Genomic DNA, 16239 nt, shown 5'->3' with positions numbered 1-16239 from the left:
TGTGGTAAACTTTTTAGAGACAGACTTGTATGGGACTGCATGCAAAACAAAATAAATAAAAAATAAATAAAAATAGCTGAAAGATACTTAAATGCTCCGTAAAGCTACAGGGAACTGCACTTCTCTGTTTGCTTGTCAAACAAGCGACCCTTTTCATTCATTGTTAATACAACAAATATTGATTAGAGCAGCTTTAAGTTTTTGTAAAGCAGTTAAAATGTGTGCTTTAAAGAAATGTAACAGTGTTTTATGGTTTCCTATTATATTCTATAAAGTGCCCTATAGTATTATGTATAATATCTATGGAAAGGAGTATTATGGATCTGCTGTGGCAGGAAGTTTTGGAACAAAAATACTTTAGGTAAAACTGTAGGTGAACCATTAAGGACAAAAATATCTTAAATTAGTTTACAAATAACAAATAGAAAAACAGCATTTCAACAATAAATGTTAAATTCGGACAGAGCTTAGTTTACTCATGTTAACTCAACATATAAATCAAAGTGATGATAATATAAAAATAAAAACAAGTTTAATTTAATTTTTACGTCTGCTTTTCGCTCCGCCCCCTCAGGTTACGTGAATTCTCGTGTGGCCTCGCCAAAGACATGTAAAAAAGGGGGGGGTGAAATTTTAGTTCGCTTAATTTATAAAAAAAATTACATTAAACTTTACATGTTGTTTAATTTAAAACATGCTCAATATACGAACACATCCATGTTAGTTTATATTGTACACGATTTAGCATAAACTTTATCGATGTAGCTTTAACCTGGCGTCCCCCCCCCCCTTTCTCGTACGTGGTCCGTTCCTGTCCCGTTCGAAGCTCGAAGCGGGAGGAAGTAGCCGCTGTGTTGCCCGGTGTTGATGTTTCTTGAAGAAGAAGAAGCACCACAGGTAGTCTGCAACAAACAAACAAACACGAAAATATGTCATGTAATCGATTAAAACTAATGAGCGGCGGTCAAAAATATTACGCCGCTTTTGAATTAGTTGGTTTAATTTGCCGTTGTCATGAAACTGTAAGATAGGCTAGTTAGCTAGTTAGTGTTAGCAACTTTGAGGTTCAAGGTGGAGGTTGGAAAACGTTAGTTACTTTGCTTTGAGAGCATAGTTTTGCCAGGTGATGTGTTGTCTCGCTGTTATAACATTAAAGACAATAGTTTTGTTCTACAGGATGGACATGACTACGTGTTTGAAGTCTCTGTTGCTGGCTATCCAGCAGTACAGAGACGGCAGGACAGCGCATAACGCAGCGCAGCTGCAGAAACAAGTGGAGGTGAGCTCTGCTGTCTGCTTCACTGGTCTGGTTTTATGTCCCTTCATTACAGCCTGTCATACCAAAGGGCACTGGCTTCAGGGTTTATATACACAAGGATGGGGGTGGAACATCTCAAGGAGGTAAATCAGAGGTTATGGTGTGGTTGGACAGTGTACATCTTCTTGCAATAAATTGCCATCAGTGGTGTGAAAAAGGAGGACATGTACAAGCATATACAAGCCTTAGTTTACTTATTTTTTCCTCATTTCAAAATAAAGAAATACGGTGCACTATATCAGAAGGATAAGTCACCCCCACCCTGGACCCTCTGACAGCATTTAATGAAATAAGGCAATGCAAAGAAATTGCATAACATACATATTACTTGTCCAAAGAAATACAATATAAACATTGCCATCCAAATAGCCATTAGTATGATTATAGAGATGAACTATAGGCCTAAAGGCTTCTGCATGAGCTCTGAGCTTGCCCCACAGTATGTGCTGGCTCTGAGCTTGTCTCTAAGCACAGGACAGTGTGAACGGGATCAAACCAAAATGAAAATCTGTTTTAGCTTTGTGATTACAAGCCAGAAATATTGGTAGGGATACTGTAGCTTTACTGCACGTTGGTTGGAGTGTTTTACATACAATCCCTGTGTAAATTTACACCTATGGAGCCTACAGTCTCAGGAGTGTACTTGTATATGTATGTTGTGTTTGTGTGTGTGTTTGCAGGAGGTTTCAGGCCTAAAATGTGAGAAGCTGCTGTCCTCAGGCCATGTTCTTCCCCGTGAGTGTGTGAGTGGGCTGGTGGAGCTGGCTGGAAACCCAAACACCAGCCCGACCCTGACGAGCTCCATCATCTCCCTGCTGGTTCAACTAGGTAGACTGTGCATACTACATGCCACACATGCACCATAACCTTAATGCTCTGGCAGTTTCGTGTTGGCATCACATAGGAACAGGAGCCAGTCTCAATTTTTTGTCTTGGCAGTTTGCTAGCTTGTCACCCAGTTATCTTTTGGGAAATCTTCCTGACCAGACAATAGGTTTCAGATGCACACAAATAGGATCTCACACAGCCATCCAGACAACCCTTGCTCTGCTGCTAGGTCAAAGGTCACACATTACTAAAAACCATCAAATCAGCTGGTTCACAAAAAGCACTCTATCTCCACTTTGCTTTGAGGGTATTTCTGTGATGTGTGTAATGTCAAAAGTTCAGCTGGGACTAGAAGAACACTAGATACAAATAGATTAAATACAAATACATATAGTGTCACTGAGTCATAAAAAGTACTTTCAAATTACCTTGAAGTATGTTAGCAAACATTCCCTATTCTCCTTGTATAACGACCCTTTAGAAAGATCACTGCTATGCTTTAATAAGACAGTGTGAAGGTAGAAAGCAACACTGTCAGGATTTAAGTGAGTGTGATTCCTGAGGCAGAAAATCGAGCTGTTAGCTCTTTCTGAAACAAAATATTTTGTCTTTTTCTCCCCCTGCATGCTCCCTCCTTCAGCCTGTGATGATGACAGTCGGGAGATTCTTCACAGCAGCTACAACCTCACCAGCACCTTGGCGTCTATCATCCACTACCACAGCGCCACCCCAGGAGAGCCCCTGGTACTGCAGGTAAGTTCATCACTGCAGTGGGTTTAGTTGACTCTGTTCTCTTCTGTGTACAGTATATTTTAAATACACATTTTAGGTACTATACTGTAAAAATTCTTCGAGTAACAGACGATGTTGTCTCTAAAAATTTCTTTTTGTAACATATATTGTTTTACTACCTTGTAAACAGAGCTTCTTCATTGTTTATTTTATGTTTATGATTTTTGTTGTAAAAAGAAATGAACATAAAATCACTCAGATTTTTCAGTTAGTTAGAGCCAGTGCTCCTTACAGGCAGGGTAGGTAGATGATGTCTGGCACATGTTTAAATTAATTCTCCTATTTTCCTAAAAGAAAATAAATAATCAAGATACTGTCGGTTATGGTTAAGGTACAATCTTTGAATCATTTTGAGCCAGGAAAAACCCTCACCTATGCATAATGTTGTCTCGTATGTATCATTCAGTGTCTGCAGGTGCTGCAGAAACTGACTTACAACACTCGCATCTTCCAGTCTACAAACTACATCCACGAACTCATCGCTTTTCTTATGACCAATATGTAAGAACCACATCATCCATCTGCCAGCATCAGAATCAGAAATACTTTATTGATCCCCGAGGGGAAAATGAAATGATGATAAAATGAAGCTGTATTTTTGACATTCAGTTAACCATTAAAACCACGGGTCTTGCGCCACAGACAGTCTCACAATGACGAGATCATCATGCCGTGCCTCGGCCTCATGGCCAACCTGTGTCGTGACAACCACTCAGTGCAGAGCCACATCAAGTCTCTGGTGAGTCGTTGCACGGGATGTCTGTCTGTGTGTGAGGACGAGAATGAACATTTTTGTTTTTAACAGCATCTCAGGTTTACATAATTTATCTGCCAAACACTGAAACAAATCAAGAAACAAATGAAATATTTACATCAGCAGTAAATGGTGGCTGGTAGAGTCCACTTTGGAGAAGGTCTTTGGACCAGTTACATAAACATTAGAAGTGTTGTGGAATGGATCAGTGCTATAATTGAAGTAAATAGGCTTTTTGTTTTTCTTTATTTATCTTTCTTTTTTTCGCAACTTAATTTATATTAATTCCATATGAGTTTGCAAAAAATAATGTACAAATATTTTATATAAATATACAGATAAAACAAAACCAGGCAAAAAAATACATATTTGTAATAAGTGGGTGCCATTTTTGTGTCTGTAATTTCCATCTGTTTTTGTCCTTACTGTAACAAAAACGGACATTCAGCAGGTATGGTGGTCTAGGATCTTCAGGGATCACCATTGCAGTCTCTTTACTTACTTTTACTTTTCAGCGCAACATTTCCTTACAAAATGAATATCTGCTGTCTGCCAAATGACATTGTTTTTGGTGTGTTAATGTGTTTAAAAGACACCAAATAGGATGATTAGTTAAAAAAGATGTTGCAAGAGGCTTTGACGGAGCCATGAACAATCACAAAGCATCTGAATCGTCTGAAATGTGTAGCTCAAGAACATGTCTAGAAAGTTTTTCATGGTTGGCACGTTTAGCCTAACCAGTCCTTACTAGCCATTGTTTCAGGTTTTCACATGACAAAATTCACCTGTTGTGTTGAGCAGTAACTCAAGTGTTTGTTCCAAATCAACTCAATGGACATTTTTAAGACTGCAGACAAACACGACATCCACACAACATAAAGATGATCAACTTGGGGCTAGTTTTAAATATCTCACCTTGGTTCTTTTGTGTGTTGTTGTAGGACAATGTAAAGCCGTTCTATCGTACTCTGATCAACTTCCTGGCTCACAACAGTCTGACTGTGGTAGTCTTCACATTGTCCATACTGGCCAGCCTCACTCTGAATGAGAAGGTTGGAGAAAAGGTAAGTACGAAACACTCGCTACTGGGATTTGCTTGCATTTAAAACTAGGCAAATGTTGACTTTTTATTTATTTTATTTTTTGTACAATTTAATATTGCATACCTGTGAATACTTGACTTTTTTCCTGCATCCTTTCCCTCCCAAAGACGAAACTTGACAGTGTAATGCTGATGATTCCCTTACTTTCAAAACTGGAAATTTCAGTGTTCAGTTTGGCAGTTTCATATATTTTCAATTATTTCACTCAAATTTTTTGTCAATGAACCGTGTAGGCCTTTAGATGAACAATATTATATATGACTCATGGTGTATGAGAAAAACTATTGTTATATTTAACTTCCCCTTTTAAAGGTATAACAAGTCTTTCTTTTTTAGTATGTGTTTGGTTTCTGTATGAATGACAAGCTTGTTTTTCTCAACAGTGCAAACAAATAAGAAAACACTTGTTCTTCTTCTTGTTTGTTTGTTCCCCTTTCCACTTGAATTTTCATTTCCCCTGTGAAAATAAATTAGTTGCAAACAAGTTGCTTAATACCAGCCAGACTTACTCATCTTCTCTGTCTGTTTTGGTGTGTTTTTCCCTCAGCTCTTTGATGCAAAGAACATCCACCAGACTTTCCAGCTTGTGTTCAACATCATTGTGAATGGCGACGGTACTCTGACAAGAAAATACTCTGTTGACCTTTTGGTTGACTTGTTGAAGAACCCCAAAATAGCAGATTACCTCTCTAGGTACAACCACACAGACAGAGACGTGTGGCTCTCACATAGAGTTTAACCTCAATGTTTGCTTCAAGGCTCTGTTGACCTGACCATGAATTAAAGTTGAAAACCATTTTTCCATTCGAAGGTATCAGCACTTCTCTGCATGCGTGTCTCAAGTTTTAGGACTGCTTCAATCAAAAGACCCAGACTCTGCAGCAAAGGTCAGACGAGAGAAACCAGGCAACATTTGCACACATGTTACACATCATTCTGTGTGTCTTTATATAACTTTCACACTACATAAACAGACACATAAACCATCACAGGTGTCTAAAATGTGTTTGATGGTTAAAATGTTGGTGAATCAAATCATTTATTTAATGTAAGACTCTGCAGCTGCAGTAACCACTGACCTTTTTGTGGTAAAAGAGAAGGAAGGGAGGGGAGAGACAAAAGTCTGCGGCCGCGCTCAAACCAGGGAGTTTGTTTTTTCACAGTAAGCGTCTTAAAGCCATAGCCCTTTAGGACGCCTTGTAAAAGAGATTTTTAATAGGTTGTAGGTTGTAGTTCAAAAGTATATACACAAACTGAAATCTGAAAAGTAGATAATGGTAAAGGCGATGACGCATTCTTGATGGTGCTCTTATGAAAATGTGACAATGTGAAATGACCTGTAGCGGAGGTAAAAGGAAGAATTGTGTCCGTAGCACCTCAAAGAATTTAAACCGTCAAGTACGGAAAGTTGACAAAGAATGCCACTCGGTCTCATTTACAATGACTTATATAGTATAATGTCAGAAAATAGTGAAAAATCCCCATCACAATCTCATTTTGGTCTGTGTGTGTTGTTTGCAGGTGTTAGAGCTTCTCCTGGCCATGTGCAGTGTCTCGGGGCTGTGTTCGCTGCTGTGCGAGGTGGTTTTCAGACCGGCTGGACCCAAACTCAGGGCCGCAGGCCGCAGGCAGGGTGCGGGACTGGACGTTGGACGCAAAGCTGAGTCTGGGCTTGCCCTGGTGCAGTGGCTGAGCTCGCCTGTGGAGGGCGCCGAGCCCTGCTCGCTCCAGGCACTGCAGCTGTTGAATGAGCTGCTGGAGGTACGGCAGCCCTACTGGGACACACGAGGCACTGACAGATTTCGCAGTGGTTTTAGTCAGCTGGTGTACAGCAGCAGCATGGTGTAGTGGTTCGACCAAAGATTCTAAGTTTAAGACCAGGTGCATCTGTGAGTCCTGTTAGTCTCCAGTGTCAGTTAGCTAAATCTAAAATACTGTCTCAGCCATGATACAAGTCATTTCTACTGTAAAGCCTGCAGCAGTTTTCAGTGCAGCACTGAATTACGGTCTAACCAGTTATATTAAAACACAAGCATGAACCCAAATTAGGATCAAATACACCACTTAATGTGTTTAAATGTGTTACATTTAAATGTATACAGTCAGTATGTTACAGTTAAGAGGTGCACCTCTTAAATGTAAAGTTTTCCCACATTAGCTTTACGTTAGTTTGTATCACCTCTGGTGGCTGTGCCAACATTACAGCAGCTTTGTATATGCTGATGAAATAAATTTCAGCAGTTTCTTTTTTGTACGTTTGCATAAAAAAAAAAACTGTACGCCATATGGTCCTCGACTTCATCGTGAAGATAGGTTTGTAGACCCAACCACCCGAATTTTTTGTGTGACCTACGGTGAACTAAAATATCACATGAATAGTTGTCAGGGCTCATGACAGGAGCGATGACATACAACAAAACTCCCTGGCTTGACTTGAACCAGGGACATCTCGATTATGTAGTCAGCGTCTTAAATGCCACCAGGACGTCCCTTGTTTTCCCTTGTGCACCAAAAAACTGTGACCTTTGATACCCAACCCCACTCTTAGTGTTGCCTTGTGGAAAACCTTCTCCTTCTCTCTTCTGGTTTGCTGCTTTTATTTTTGTACATTTTCCAGCACCAGATAGTTTCGTATCTAAATCTCTGTTTCCATAATTTCTTTTAGTTTCACTGCTGCCACTTTGTTTACAGTGACTCTCTAAACTTCTTGCATGCACCTCTGACATGAGGTATAAGTGCAGTCCATGTTTGACTGTGCTTCGACAACGTGACTTCGCTGTAGGTCTAATAGGTTCAGGTAAAGGCTGTATTTGTAGCTACTAACATTTTACTTTCTCTTTCCTTTTCTCTTTCATGTCTCTTTTTGCCCTCCATGTGTCCTCCTCTCTGTCCGTCCAGGAGGCGCTGGGAGCAGAGAGTGTGTCTGAATGTGTCCTGAGCTTCGTAGAAATGTTGCTTCCAGTCCTGTTAGGGCTGCTGAAGGGCCTCGATCCTGCGCAGGGAGACGCCCACCTCAGAAACCACTGCCACCGCATCACACATGTCACCAGTCTGCTGCTCAATATCCTTACTTATCAATATCTGACTGTGCCGGTCTGCTGTTTGTGTGTATTCGTGCGTTTCTGTTTGTTTTGAAGCCTTAACTCCTCCACTCCTGTGTGCTGAGGACTCCACCAGATCTTTGGTGTCCTGTCAGGTGAGCGCTCAGCTCTGCCTCTCGCAGGTTGAATCCCTCCTCTCCTGTTGTCATAGCAACAGCCCCCTCACCTGCCTCCCTCCTGGCTCTGACAACGACCTCAGGTGAGTGAATGCTGTAGTTCTGATCGCCAGGTTTGCTGTAGATGCCTTCAAATGCTCAAGTATTTTTCTGATTGCATGTGTTTAGAGCTTGAAGTTTGTTAATGTATTGGCTCCATCAAACTGTGATTCATATACGCAGGTAAACGCAATGTGCTTTACAGTAAAACATGGAAAACATTAAACAAATGAGAGAGAAAATATAAATACTCCACATACAATCAATAACCTATATTGTGATCACAGTTTCATAAAATAAAAAGTGTGAAGCATGTTTGGATGAGTTACACAATACCTTAACCACAATCACTTGCACTTGTATCACTTAACAGCAACTTTGTCGAGCTACTATTCATTACCTAATGCTGAATAGAATAACGACATTTAATAATTAATATTTACATATGTTTATATTATAATGTTGGTTTGATAGTAGAGGCAAATTGACACAGTAGTTTAGAGTGATTACAGTAATTACTTAATTCTTAGGTTCCATGAGCTGCCCTCGTTACTTTGCAGATGAAGATTTTCAAAACTTATAAAGAGCATATAAAATACAATGCATTGTTATGCAATAAATTAAACCGCCCAGCAGAATATAAAATCTATAAACGTAGCTCCAATGTGGTCAGCCCATCATTAAAATGCTGCTTGCATGTTATTTTATCAGTAATAATAATCCAGTTGTATAATAAAGTATAAAAGTACTTATTAAAGAGACAAAATGGGCTTCGTCAGTGTTACATTATCATTTAAGTTCATCTTGCTGACAATACTTCTTTACTTTTACTTAAAAATACTTTGAATGCAGGACTTTTACTTGTAATGTAGTATTTTTATGCTGTGATATTGCAACTTTTATTTAAGTACAAGATCTGAATACTTCTTCCACCACTGCAGCCTTGGTACGAAAAGTTAAAGTTGTGTGTTTTCTGTTTCAGTCAGGTGTGTGCGGAAGCTCTGCTGAGGACTCTGGAGTTAATGAGCAAACTGAGGCAACAGGTGAAGGACATGGAGACCAGCTTCTACAGGATGTTACAGGTACAAACACACACACACACCCACTATCTCATCACCTCTTTCACCCACTGTGCTTCATCTTCTGCTTCATTTCCTGTTGTGTAGTTTTCTCTGTGACCTGTTACTTTCTCTCTGTCTTTATTTTTCAGGACCAGAGGATCGTCACTCCCCTCTCTCTGGCTCTGACGTCCCACCACAGAGAGCGTGTGCAGACTGGACTCTCTCTGTTGTTTGAAGCAACACCCCTCCCAGACTTCCCCTCACTGGTGTGAGTCACTTGCTGTAAACAACACCATTATATAAAGCCGCATAATGCATTTACAGTTATACAGCTTCCGTCTGTGCACAAATAACGAGAAGTTGAAGATTTTAATCTATTTAACCATCTGTTCAAAAGTCCCTCTGCTAGAAAACTGGGGAATAGGTCTGATCTGAAACACACAGCTGTCAATCATGTCAAGTCAGATTTATTTGGTTTATAATACATCTCACTAGCAATTGGTATGTTGATGTCTTGAAGTGTTTTAGCTTAGTTTTCACTTTAAAAGAAGTTGTTTCGATAATGTTGTAAGGCTGTATTTTTGTTTACAGCCTGTTGTAGCATCTGTTCACTTGTTTTTATTTGAACCCAAGATTGATCTTTGCTTGAAAGTCAGGACCAATATTGGATCATCCAACTGAAAATAACAATTAATAGAAAAATCCTAATGTCTACCGGTGGTAGTTCTCAGTTTCCCGCTCTGTAGTTGTTCATGCCGTTAATCAAACTTTCGATATTTCAAAAGTCTGGGAGAAAGTATTGCCGCCAACAACGCCTATCGCCAGAGGGAGGCTGAGCTGTCCGTCAAACGTGTTGCAGTGCCAGAAGTCCCGCTCTCCAGAACTAACACCAGCGTACTGGACTCTTCCAGTGGTTCCAGCAGGAGTGTCCACAGTCTGGTTGAGAAGATACAGAATAGCTTAGAGGTAGAGTATGTATGTATGTGCTGGGGAAAAGGGAGGCATTGATACTGGAAAGTTTTATTGCTGAGATTGGTGTTTAGTTTCACTTGATTTAATTAGAATTTACCATACATCAGTATGATCAAAGTGAGGAATATGTTTTCTGTTATGACATTTTGTTGGCTTCTGTTTTTTATTTCAGCTTGTTCTTTTGTTGGCACTTTGGATCATTTTGTATAAAAGCATCATTTAAATGCCTACAATGTTTAAAAACATTTAAAAATGGGTATTTATTCATTGCTTTTCATTTAAAGAGTTTCATAATTGCTATGTTGCTCCCTTTATATGTCTGTGTGCAAACAATTTCAACACACGCACCGAAAGACACGAGGACACATTGGCTTCATCTTCAACAGTTCAATGGTACAGACCGTCATAACGAGGCTTAGAGCGCCGACTAGTGTTCACTATGCCGAATAACACTTGGCCATTAATCACTACATACATAACAGTAATACAGTAGACAAAAGCCGTGCTTTGAGGCAGAAATGTACGTGTACATTTTGAAGTGAGTTCAACCACCCTCACACATCTCTTCTCAACTTTTATTTTGAAACATGTAGTGGACCAAAAAATGTCTTTCTTGACTTTTGTAGATTTACCGTGATTTGAATTCATTTAGCGCTGCAAGAAGTCAAGACTTGATTTGGGAAAAGCCCAACTTTGAAAATAGACACAGCTTTGTTTTAAGGTGTCACAATGTAAAAAGGTTGGGAACAACTGGTCTAGCTGATCAACACAGCTGTAAAGCTATGGAACAAAACATTTCACTTGACAGTATCACCCTTTTCAAAGCAAAAATGGTCTAACAAGCGTTCAGAATATTCCTGGTGTCAAACAGCACTGTAAAAGCATTAAAATGAACTTATTGTTTCCAGTGCTTTCAGCTGTTAACTGTATCTGTGAGTGTGAAATGTATTTTTCACTGATGTTCTTTTGTTGTTCATAGCTGCAGGAACAGGTTAAGGACTCACACGTGTCTGAGATCATCAACGTTTATGAACAGAAGCTCTCGGCATTTGCTGTGAGTACGTTTGTCAGAAGAAAGAGGAGAATTTACTGTGACAAATGTTGTTGCAAATGTTAGCTTGGCAGGCAGCTAACTGGACGAATATTTTATCTTCTTATTTTACTTAAAAGATGTAGTTGTTTTCAAAACAGTCAAAGTTGTGATTGAAGGACAAATAACTTTCCTAATTTGTTTCTTAACCCTTGCAATAAATCCTGCCTTTATGAAGCTTATTATCAATTTATTGTTTGAAGTTGTTCGCTAATATTTGAGGCTGCTGTTTATGCTGCTGTTGTATTTAATTGCATTAAATTTAGTGCCCCTAATACTGTAAGTGTATTATTGTATTGCATTGTGTGTTTTTTGCTTTTTGTCCTCTTTTTTTTCATAGATGGGCCAACAAAATATTATATGAATAAGAAATGACCTATAAGATAAACTGATCTTGTACAATACCAGCACAACTACTGCCTCAAAAATGGCCATAGACTTTGAAGATGTGCTACAGGGCAGAGGCAATAAATCACATTAGATTGTAAGAGGGTTTCTCTGTTTTTAGTCATTTTCAACGTTAGGATGCCATAATTATGAAAACTTTATTGAGTTATGACAGTAGTGGATCATTCAGTTTAACATTGTGTTTTTAAAATTATGGTTGGTTCAGTTTTTTTGAACAGTAATATCTCTTTGTGTCTCCCCGTCAGTCTAAGGAGAGTCGACTGCAGGACTTGTTGGAGGCAAAGGCACTGGCTCTTTCTCAGGCCGACCGTCTCATCGCTCAGTATCGCTTCCAACGAGCTCAAGCTGAGGCCGAGGTAACATTAACACACTTCTACCAGAGCGTTTCACCCAGAGCTACAGGAGTATGGCTGAAGTTCTTCCTTTTCTATCATTTTTCTAAACACGAAGGTACTAGTATCACACAGACATCAGACTTCAGGAGTATGATGTTGAACAAATATTGCCAGTTCATCAGTTTAGCCTGCAATATTAGAGCTGAAACAATTAGCTGATTAATCAAATCGACAGAAAATTAATTAATCATTTGAGTCACTTATCAACCAAAAATGCAAAAATATTTACGGTTACCAGCTGCTTAAATGTGCTACTTTTTTCGTTTTATGTCACTGTAAACTGAATATCTTTGGGGTTTTGACTGACAAAACAAGACATCTGAAAACGTCACCTTGGTCAGATTAATCGATAATGAAAATAATTGTTAGTTGCAGCTCCATTTGTAATTGTAGCTTTCATTTTGCTTTTCATTTAGGTTGTATCACAATGTTATTTAAATTATTTTTAGATTAAAATAAAGGATTCGTGATTTGATGATGGAATATGTGATTTATGATGCTCAATGGTAAACTGGTTCCTTGATTTCAGTCAGGAAAATGGGAGGAGGTCTTAGATTTAAACAAACCTAGCCATCTGAATGCTCAGAATAATCATTAATACCACAGGGCTGGTAGAGTCAAGTCAGTCTCACCATTTACAGCCTAAGTTTCCCCGTTGCTGACATTTATTTTCCTCTCTGTGCTTCTTTGTCTGCAGGCCTGTAAGCTGGGCTGTCTGCTGAAGGAGGCGGAGCGTCGTCGTGAGGATCTGCAGGGCGAGCTGAGCAGCCAGGTGCTGGAGGTGGAGCGCTCCAAGGCCGATATGGAGGAGCTGCTGCAGCACAACGCCAGGCTGCAACAGGACTCGGAGGAACACCAGGCCCTCAAAGGATCCTACAACGCTCTGCTCAACAGGTCAGACAACCTTTCTATTGAGGTTCAGGCCGTAGGAAGCAAACTGTGGGAGTGAAGGCCCTCGAGGCTTCAGGTTTACTGGGAAGGACAGTTGTTTTTGTGTAACCTGTGTAAGAGATCGATCTTCTGTGCAGGTTCAACGAAAGCGAGCGGCTGCTGAAGGAGCTGCAGACGGCTCACATCTCGCTCACCAAACAGAGCGACACTCTGAGGAAGAACCACGAAGCACTGCAGCTGCAGCACGAAAAGTAATCCACGCACACATCATTTAGTAGTGTTATCCATTTCTGCATCTTTCTTTGTACATAACACATTTGACACTTAAGTCATCAGTTTCAATCACAGGTTCAGGTGGCAGCGCCCTCTCTTAATCCTGTTTCTGTCTCTCTTAGGATGGCGTCCCTGTTGGAAGAGAGAGAGGAGGAGATCAGATCCCTCCATTCAGATCTGCAGCAGATGAACAGTGACATCGCAGGTTGGTCTGACATCCACATCAGTCAACTTGTAAATCAGTCTTAAATAAGTCTTAGAGCTGCTGGGATTCATTTAGTGTGTCGGTTATTTTTTTTAATCTCCTGTCGCTAAAATTTCATGAATGATTTCAAGTTAGCTTCAAGCTAACATGTAGTTAAAGCGCCTGTTTGCTGGATTTGAACATTTCTCACTTCGGCACATAATAAAATTTTTATTTTAACCACAGAGCTGCAGAAAATTAATTATAAAATGATGATTATTCTAACTTTCAGGTTTTTCTTCCATAATCATTATTTTATTTCAGCAGGCAGTAGACTACACAGATTGTCTGTTTTCTGCTGAAAATAAATATGTCCCGACAGCTCCGATGGAGCTCAGGACTCATCCTGACGACGGGCTGCTGTGTTATTTCCCGGCTGTGTTATTTAATTCCCGGCATTCAACCCTAATCTGCTTCAATAAAAGCTTTGCCTTGTTCCCGTCAGGTCTGCGTGGTGAACTGAGGGCCGAGGAGGAGAAGGTGAAGGAAAAGGATGAAGAGAGGAGAGAACTGGAGGAGACGGTGGATGTTTTGAGGAAGGAACTTAACAAGACGGAGCAGGCCAGGAAGGATGCCAGCATCAAGGTAATGAAGAGGAGAGTGTTTGTCTTCAGGCAGAAAAACACTGGATTGGAAAACATTCATTTAGAGTCTGGTCACACCTACAGTTCGGTTATGTCAGCATCACAACTGACACCTGCTATCTGTCTACCCATTAGTGCGTTTTGGGTTTTTTCCTGTAGTTGGCTCTGATTTTGTTCTCTTTTCTAACAAACTTCACCACAGTGCTCTTAAACAAGGCCTGGGCTCATATTTTCAGGCATTTTTAATCTGTTATTTGATGCCATCAAACAATAAAATAAATGATATTGTCTGAACTAACAGACCAATATAAAGCAGGAAACACTCCAAAGTTTAAATAAATTCTGTCAAACATGGTTGGTTCAAACTTCTGGTGAACCTTTAGTTTCCTTTGAAGCATTTGTTTTAGTTTAAGTGAAATTAATTAAATCTTTATAGTGCCGCGTGGGAAATTTGTAAAGTAATACACAATAGCAGTAAAACAATGAGTGTTAACAATAAGTTAAAACAAAGAAAACCAGTAAATAAGTTAAAAAAACGAAAACAATAAGACAATGATAAGAAAAATGTCCATTTATCTGCACTTACAATGGTACATGTTTAGAACAAAGTTCCTTCAGTTTTGGGACTTAAATGACTCAAGTTGTGTTAATACATGAAATAAGAATTTACTCTTTACTAGAGATGTTCTCCGTGTCAGGCTTAAATATTCAGATAAATCATATTTTGACAAAGCTGCAGAGATTTGAAGCACTGAACCTTTTCCTGTTTTCCAGGCGTCGTCTCTGGAGCTGCAGAAGAGCCAGCTGGAGGCGAAGCTGAAGCAGAAGGAGGACGAGCTGAACAAACACTCAGCGATGATCTCCATGATCCACAGCCTCAGCAGCGGCAAGTTGAAGAGCGACGTCAACCTGTCGCTCTGAGGAACGCACAACGATGCAGATGAGTGATGAAGAAAAATCATCGATTTAAAAAAAACACTTTGTGGACTATGATCTTAATTTTTAAACTTATAAAACTTTTTTTATACTTAATAAAACACTTCATGAAATATACTAAACTAAGCTTGTATTTTTAAAGTCAAGGTCATGTTGAAATCTTTGAATGTTTCCTGTATGTGTCTGTGTTTGTATTGTTTGGTAAATAAATGATGGCTCTGTATTTGTAATGGATTCCTAAGTCCAGATAAAATGTCTGTGTGTATGCCTTGGATAGCGGGTCAGAGCCGATATAATACTTTTTCGTAGGTTACATGCTAACTGGAGCCACCCATTCTTGAACATGCATGTATGCGTATAGTGTCAACTACCTCAAAATAGATCTGATTGAATCCACAAACTCCCAATTGATAAGATAGGAACAAAGGTAAGAACAAAATCTGAGAACAGGACAGAGGTACAGTGCAGTAAGGAAACACCAACTATAAACTAAATTGTCATTCTTAGTTGTTCTCTCCCTAAAATAATTCATAAAGAATAAAATTACCTAATGTATCAGGAACATCTAGCAACATCAATTAAGGTCATTATGCACATTTTCTCTGGCGTCTCAGACAATATGTTATTTTAACTTTATTTTTTACAGTTGCAATGACAAATAAACTTGGAACTTTAATCTCATATTTAATATGTACCTGCTGTGCTGTGATAGTATTAAAAAACAGTTTAAACCAGAGAAGTCTTACAATGCAGGTTTTGGAGCTGTAAAGCATGCAACAGGCCTCCTACTGGTCCTAGAATAACAAGGAGTTTGTTAGAAAGTTTGGGATTTACCAGACTGAATTTGTTTTACACACACAGTGGATTAGATGGGGCTGTAGGTGTGTGAACAGTTTACCCATTTAGTAAAAAACTGCTTTGTTAAACGGGAAAGATGAACATGCCAAGGTATGGCAGCTGCTTGCATCAGGATACAAAGTTTGACCCTGAGATAACTTCCTAAAACTGTGTTTTTTCAAAAGAACCGATAACTTAAAAAAAACACAAGTAGATCAAAATATAAGCGATCATGTGATCATGCGCCATTCTTTAAATGAAATGTATCCCTACATTCAAAAATATGTTTTTCTAGTTGTTGTGTAACTTGGCTGTTTGAGCGTCAGTGTGACACCAGAAGACTGTTTTCACATTCATCTGCTGAAGGAGAAAGTTTCTCTGTGTCCACCTTAAATCTCAGTTTAACACGTGGACGTCCGAGCATTATTTTGTGATTTTTGTGACAACGCAACTAGTTTGGAGCCACTCAGGGGCCAATATGCAACTGACTTGAAGCC

At 39.4% G+C, this 16239-nt stretch overlaps 2 protein-coding genes across 3 annotated transcripts in view; one reads left to right on the top strand and one right to left on the bottom strand.

The window, feature by feature from the left end:
• LOC122866379 (hemicentin-2-like) overlaps nucleotides 1–16239 on the bottom strand; it is a 480239-nt gene that overhangs the window by 366368 nt on the left and 97632 nt on the right. The window lies entirely within an intron of this gene.
• Nucleotides 791–15128, top strand: cip2a (cellular inhibitor of PP2A). Of its 2 annotated transcripts, XM_044175992.1 has the most exons (22): nucleotides 791–897; nucleotides 1177–1279; nucleotides 1999–2146; nucleotides 2787–2899; nucleotides 3345–3439; nucleotides 3581–3677; nucleotides 4634–4756; nucleotides 5343–5488; nucleotides 5607–5682; nucleotides 6317–6556; nucleotides 7694–7856; nucleotides 7948–8095; nucleotides 9034–9133; nucleotides 9262–9380; nucleotides 9898–10078; nucleotides 11064–11138; nucleotides 11828–11938; nucleotides 12675–12871; nucleotides 13006–13119; nucleotides 13264–13346; nucleotides 13831–13970; nucleotides 14744–15128. In XM_044175992.1, the coding sequence occupies exons 2-22, from the start codon at nucleotides 1178–1180 to the stop codon at nucleotides 14888–14890; spliced, it is 2718 nt and encodes a 905-aa protein (XP_044031927.1). In that variant the 5' UTR covers nucleotides 791–897; nucleotide 1177; the 3' UTR covers nucleotides 14891–15128. The 2 variants fall into 2 exon arrangements, with proteins under 2 accessions (XP_044031927.1, XP_044031928.1); XM_044175993.1 differs by lacking the exons at nucleotides 791–897; nucleotides 1177–1279; nucleotides 1999–2146; nucleotides 2787–2899 and having other exon boundaries at nucleotides 3371–3439; nucleotides 3548–3677.

This window comes from Siniperca chuatsi, linkage group LG19, assembly GCF_020085105.1.
Source record: "Siniperca chuatsi isolate FFG_IHB_CAS linkage group LG19, ASM2008510v1, whole genome shotgun sequence".
Classification (NCBI taxonomy): Eukaryota; Metazoa; Chordata; class Actinopteri; order Centrarchiformes; family Sinipercidae; genus Siniperca; species Siniperca chuatsi.
The sequence above is the reverse complement of the archived record's forward strand: the minus strand, read 5'-3'. Positions and strand labels throughout refer to the sequence as shown.

Coding starts and splice junctions, on each gene's coding strand:
- cip2a (XM_044175992.1), top strand. CDS start 1,178: ATGGACATGACTACGTGTTTGAAGTCTCTGTTGCTGGCTATCCAGCAG. Junction 8,096..9,033: donor GGCTCTGACAACGACCTCAG/GTGAGTGAATGC, acceptor TTTCTGTTTCAG/TCAGGTGTGTGCGGAAGCTC. Junction 9,381..9,897: donor CCAGACTTCCCCTCACTGGT/GTGAGTCACTTG, acceptor ATATTTCAAAAG/TCTGGGAGAAAGTATTGCCG.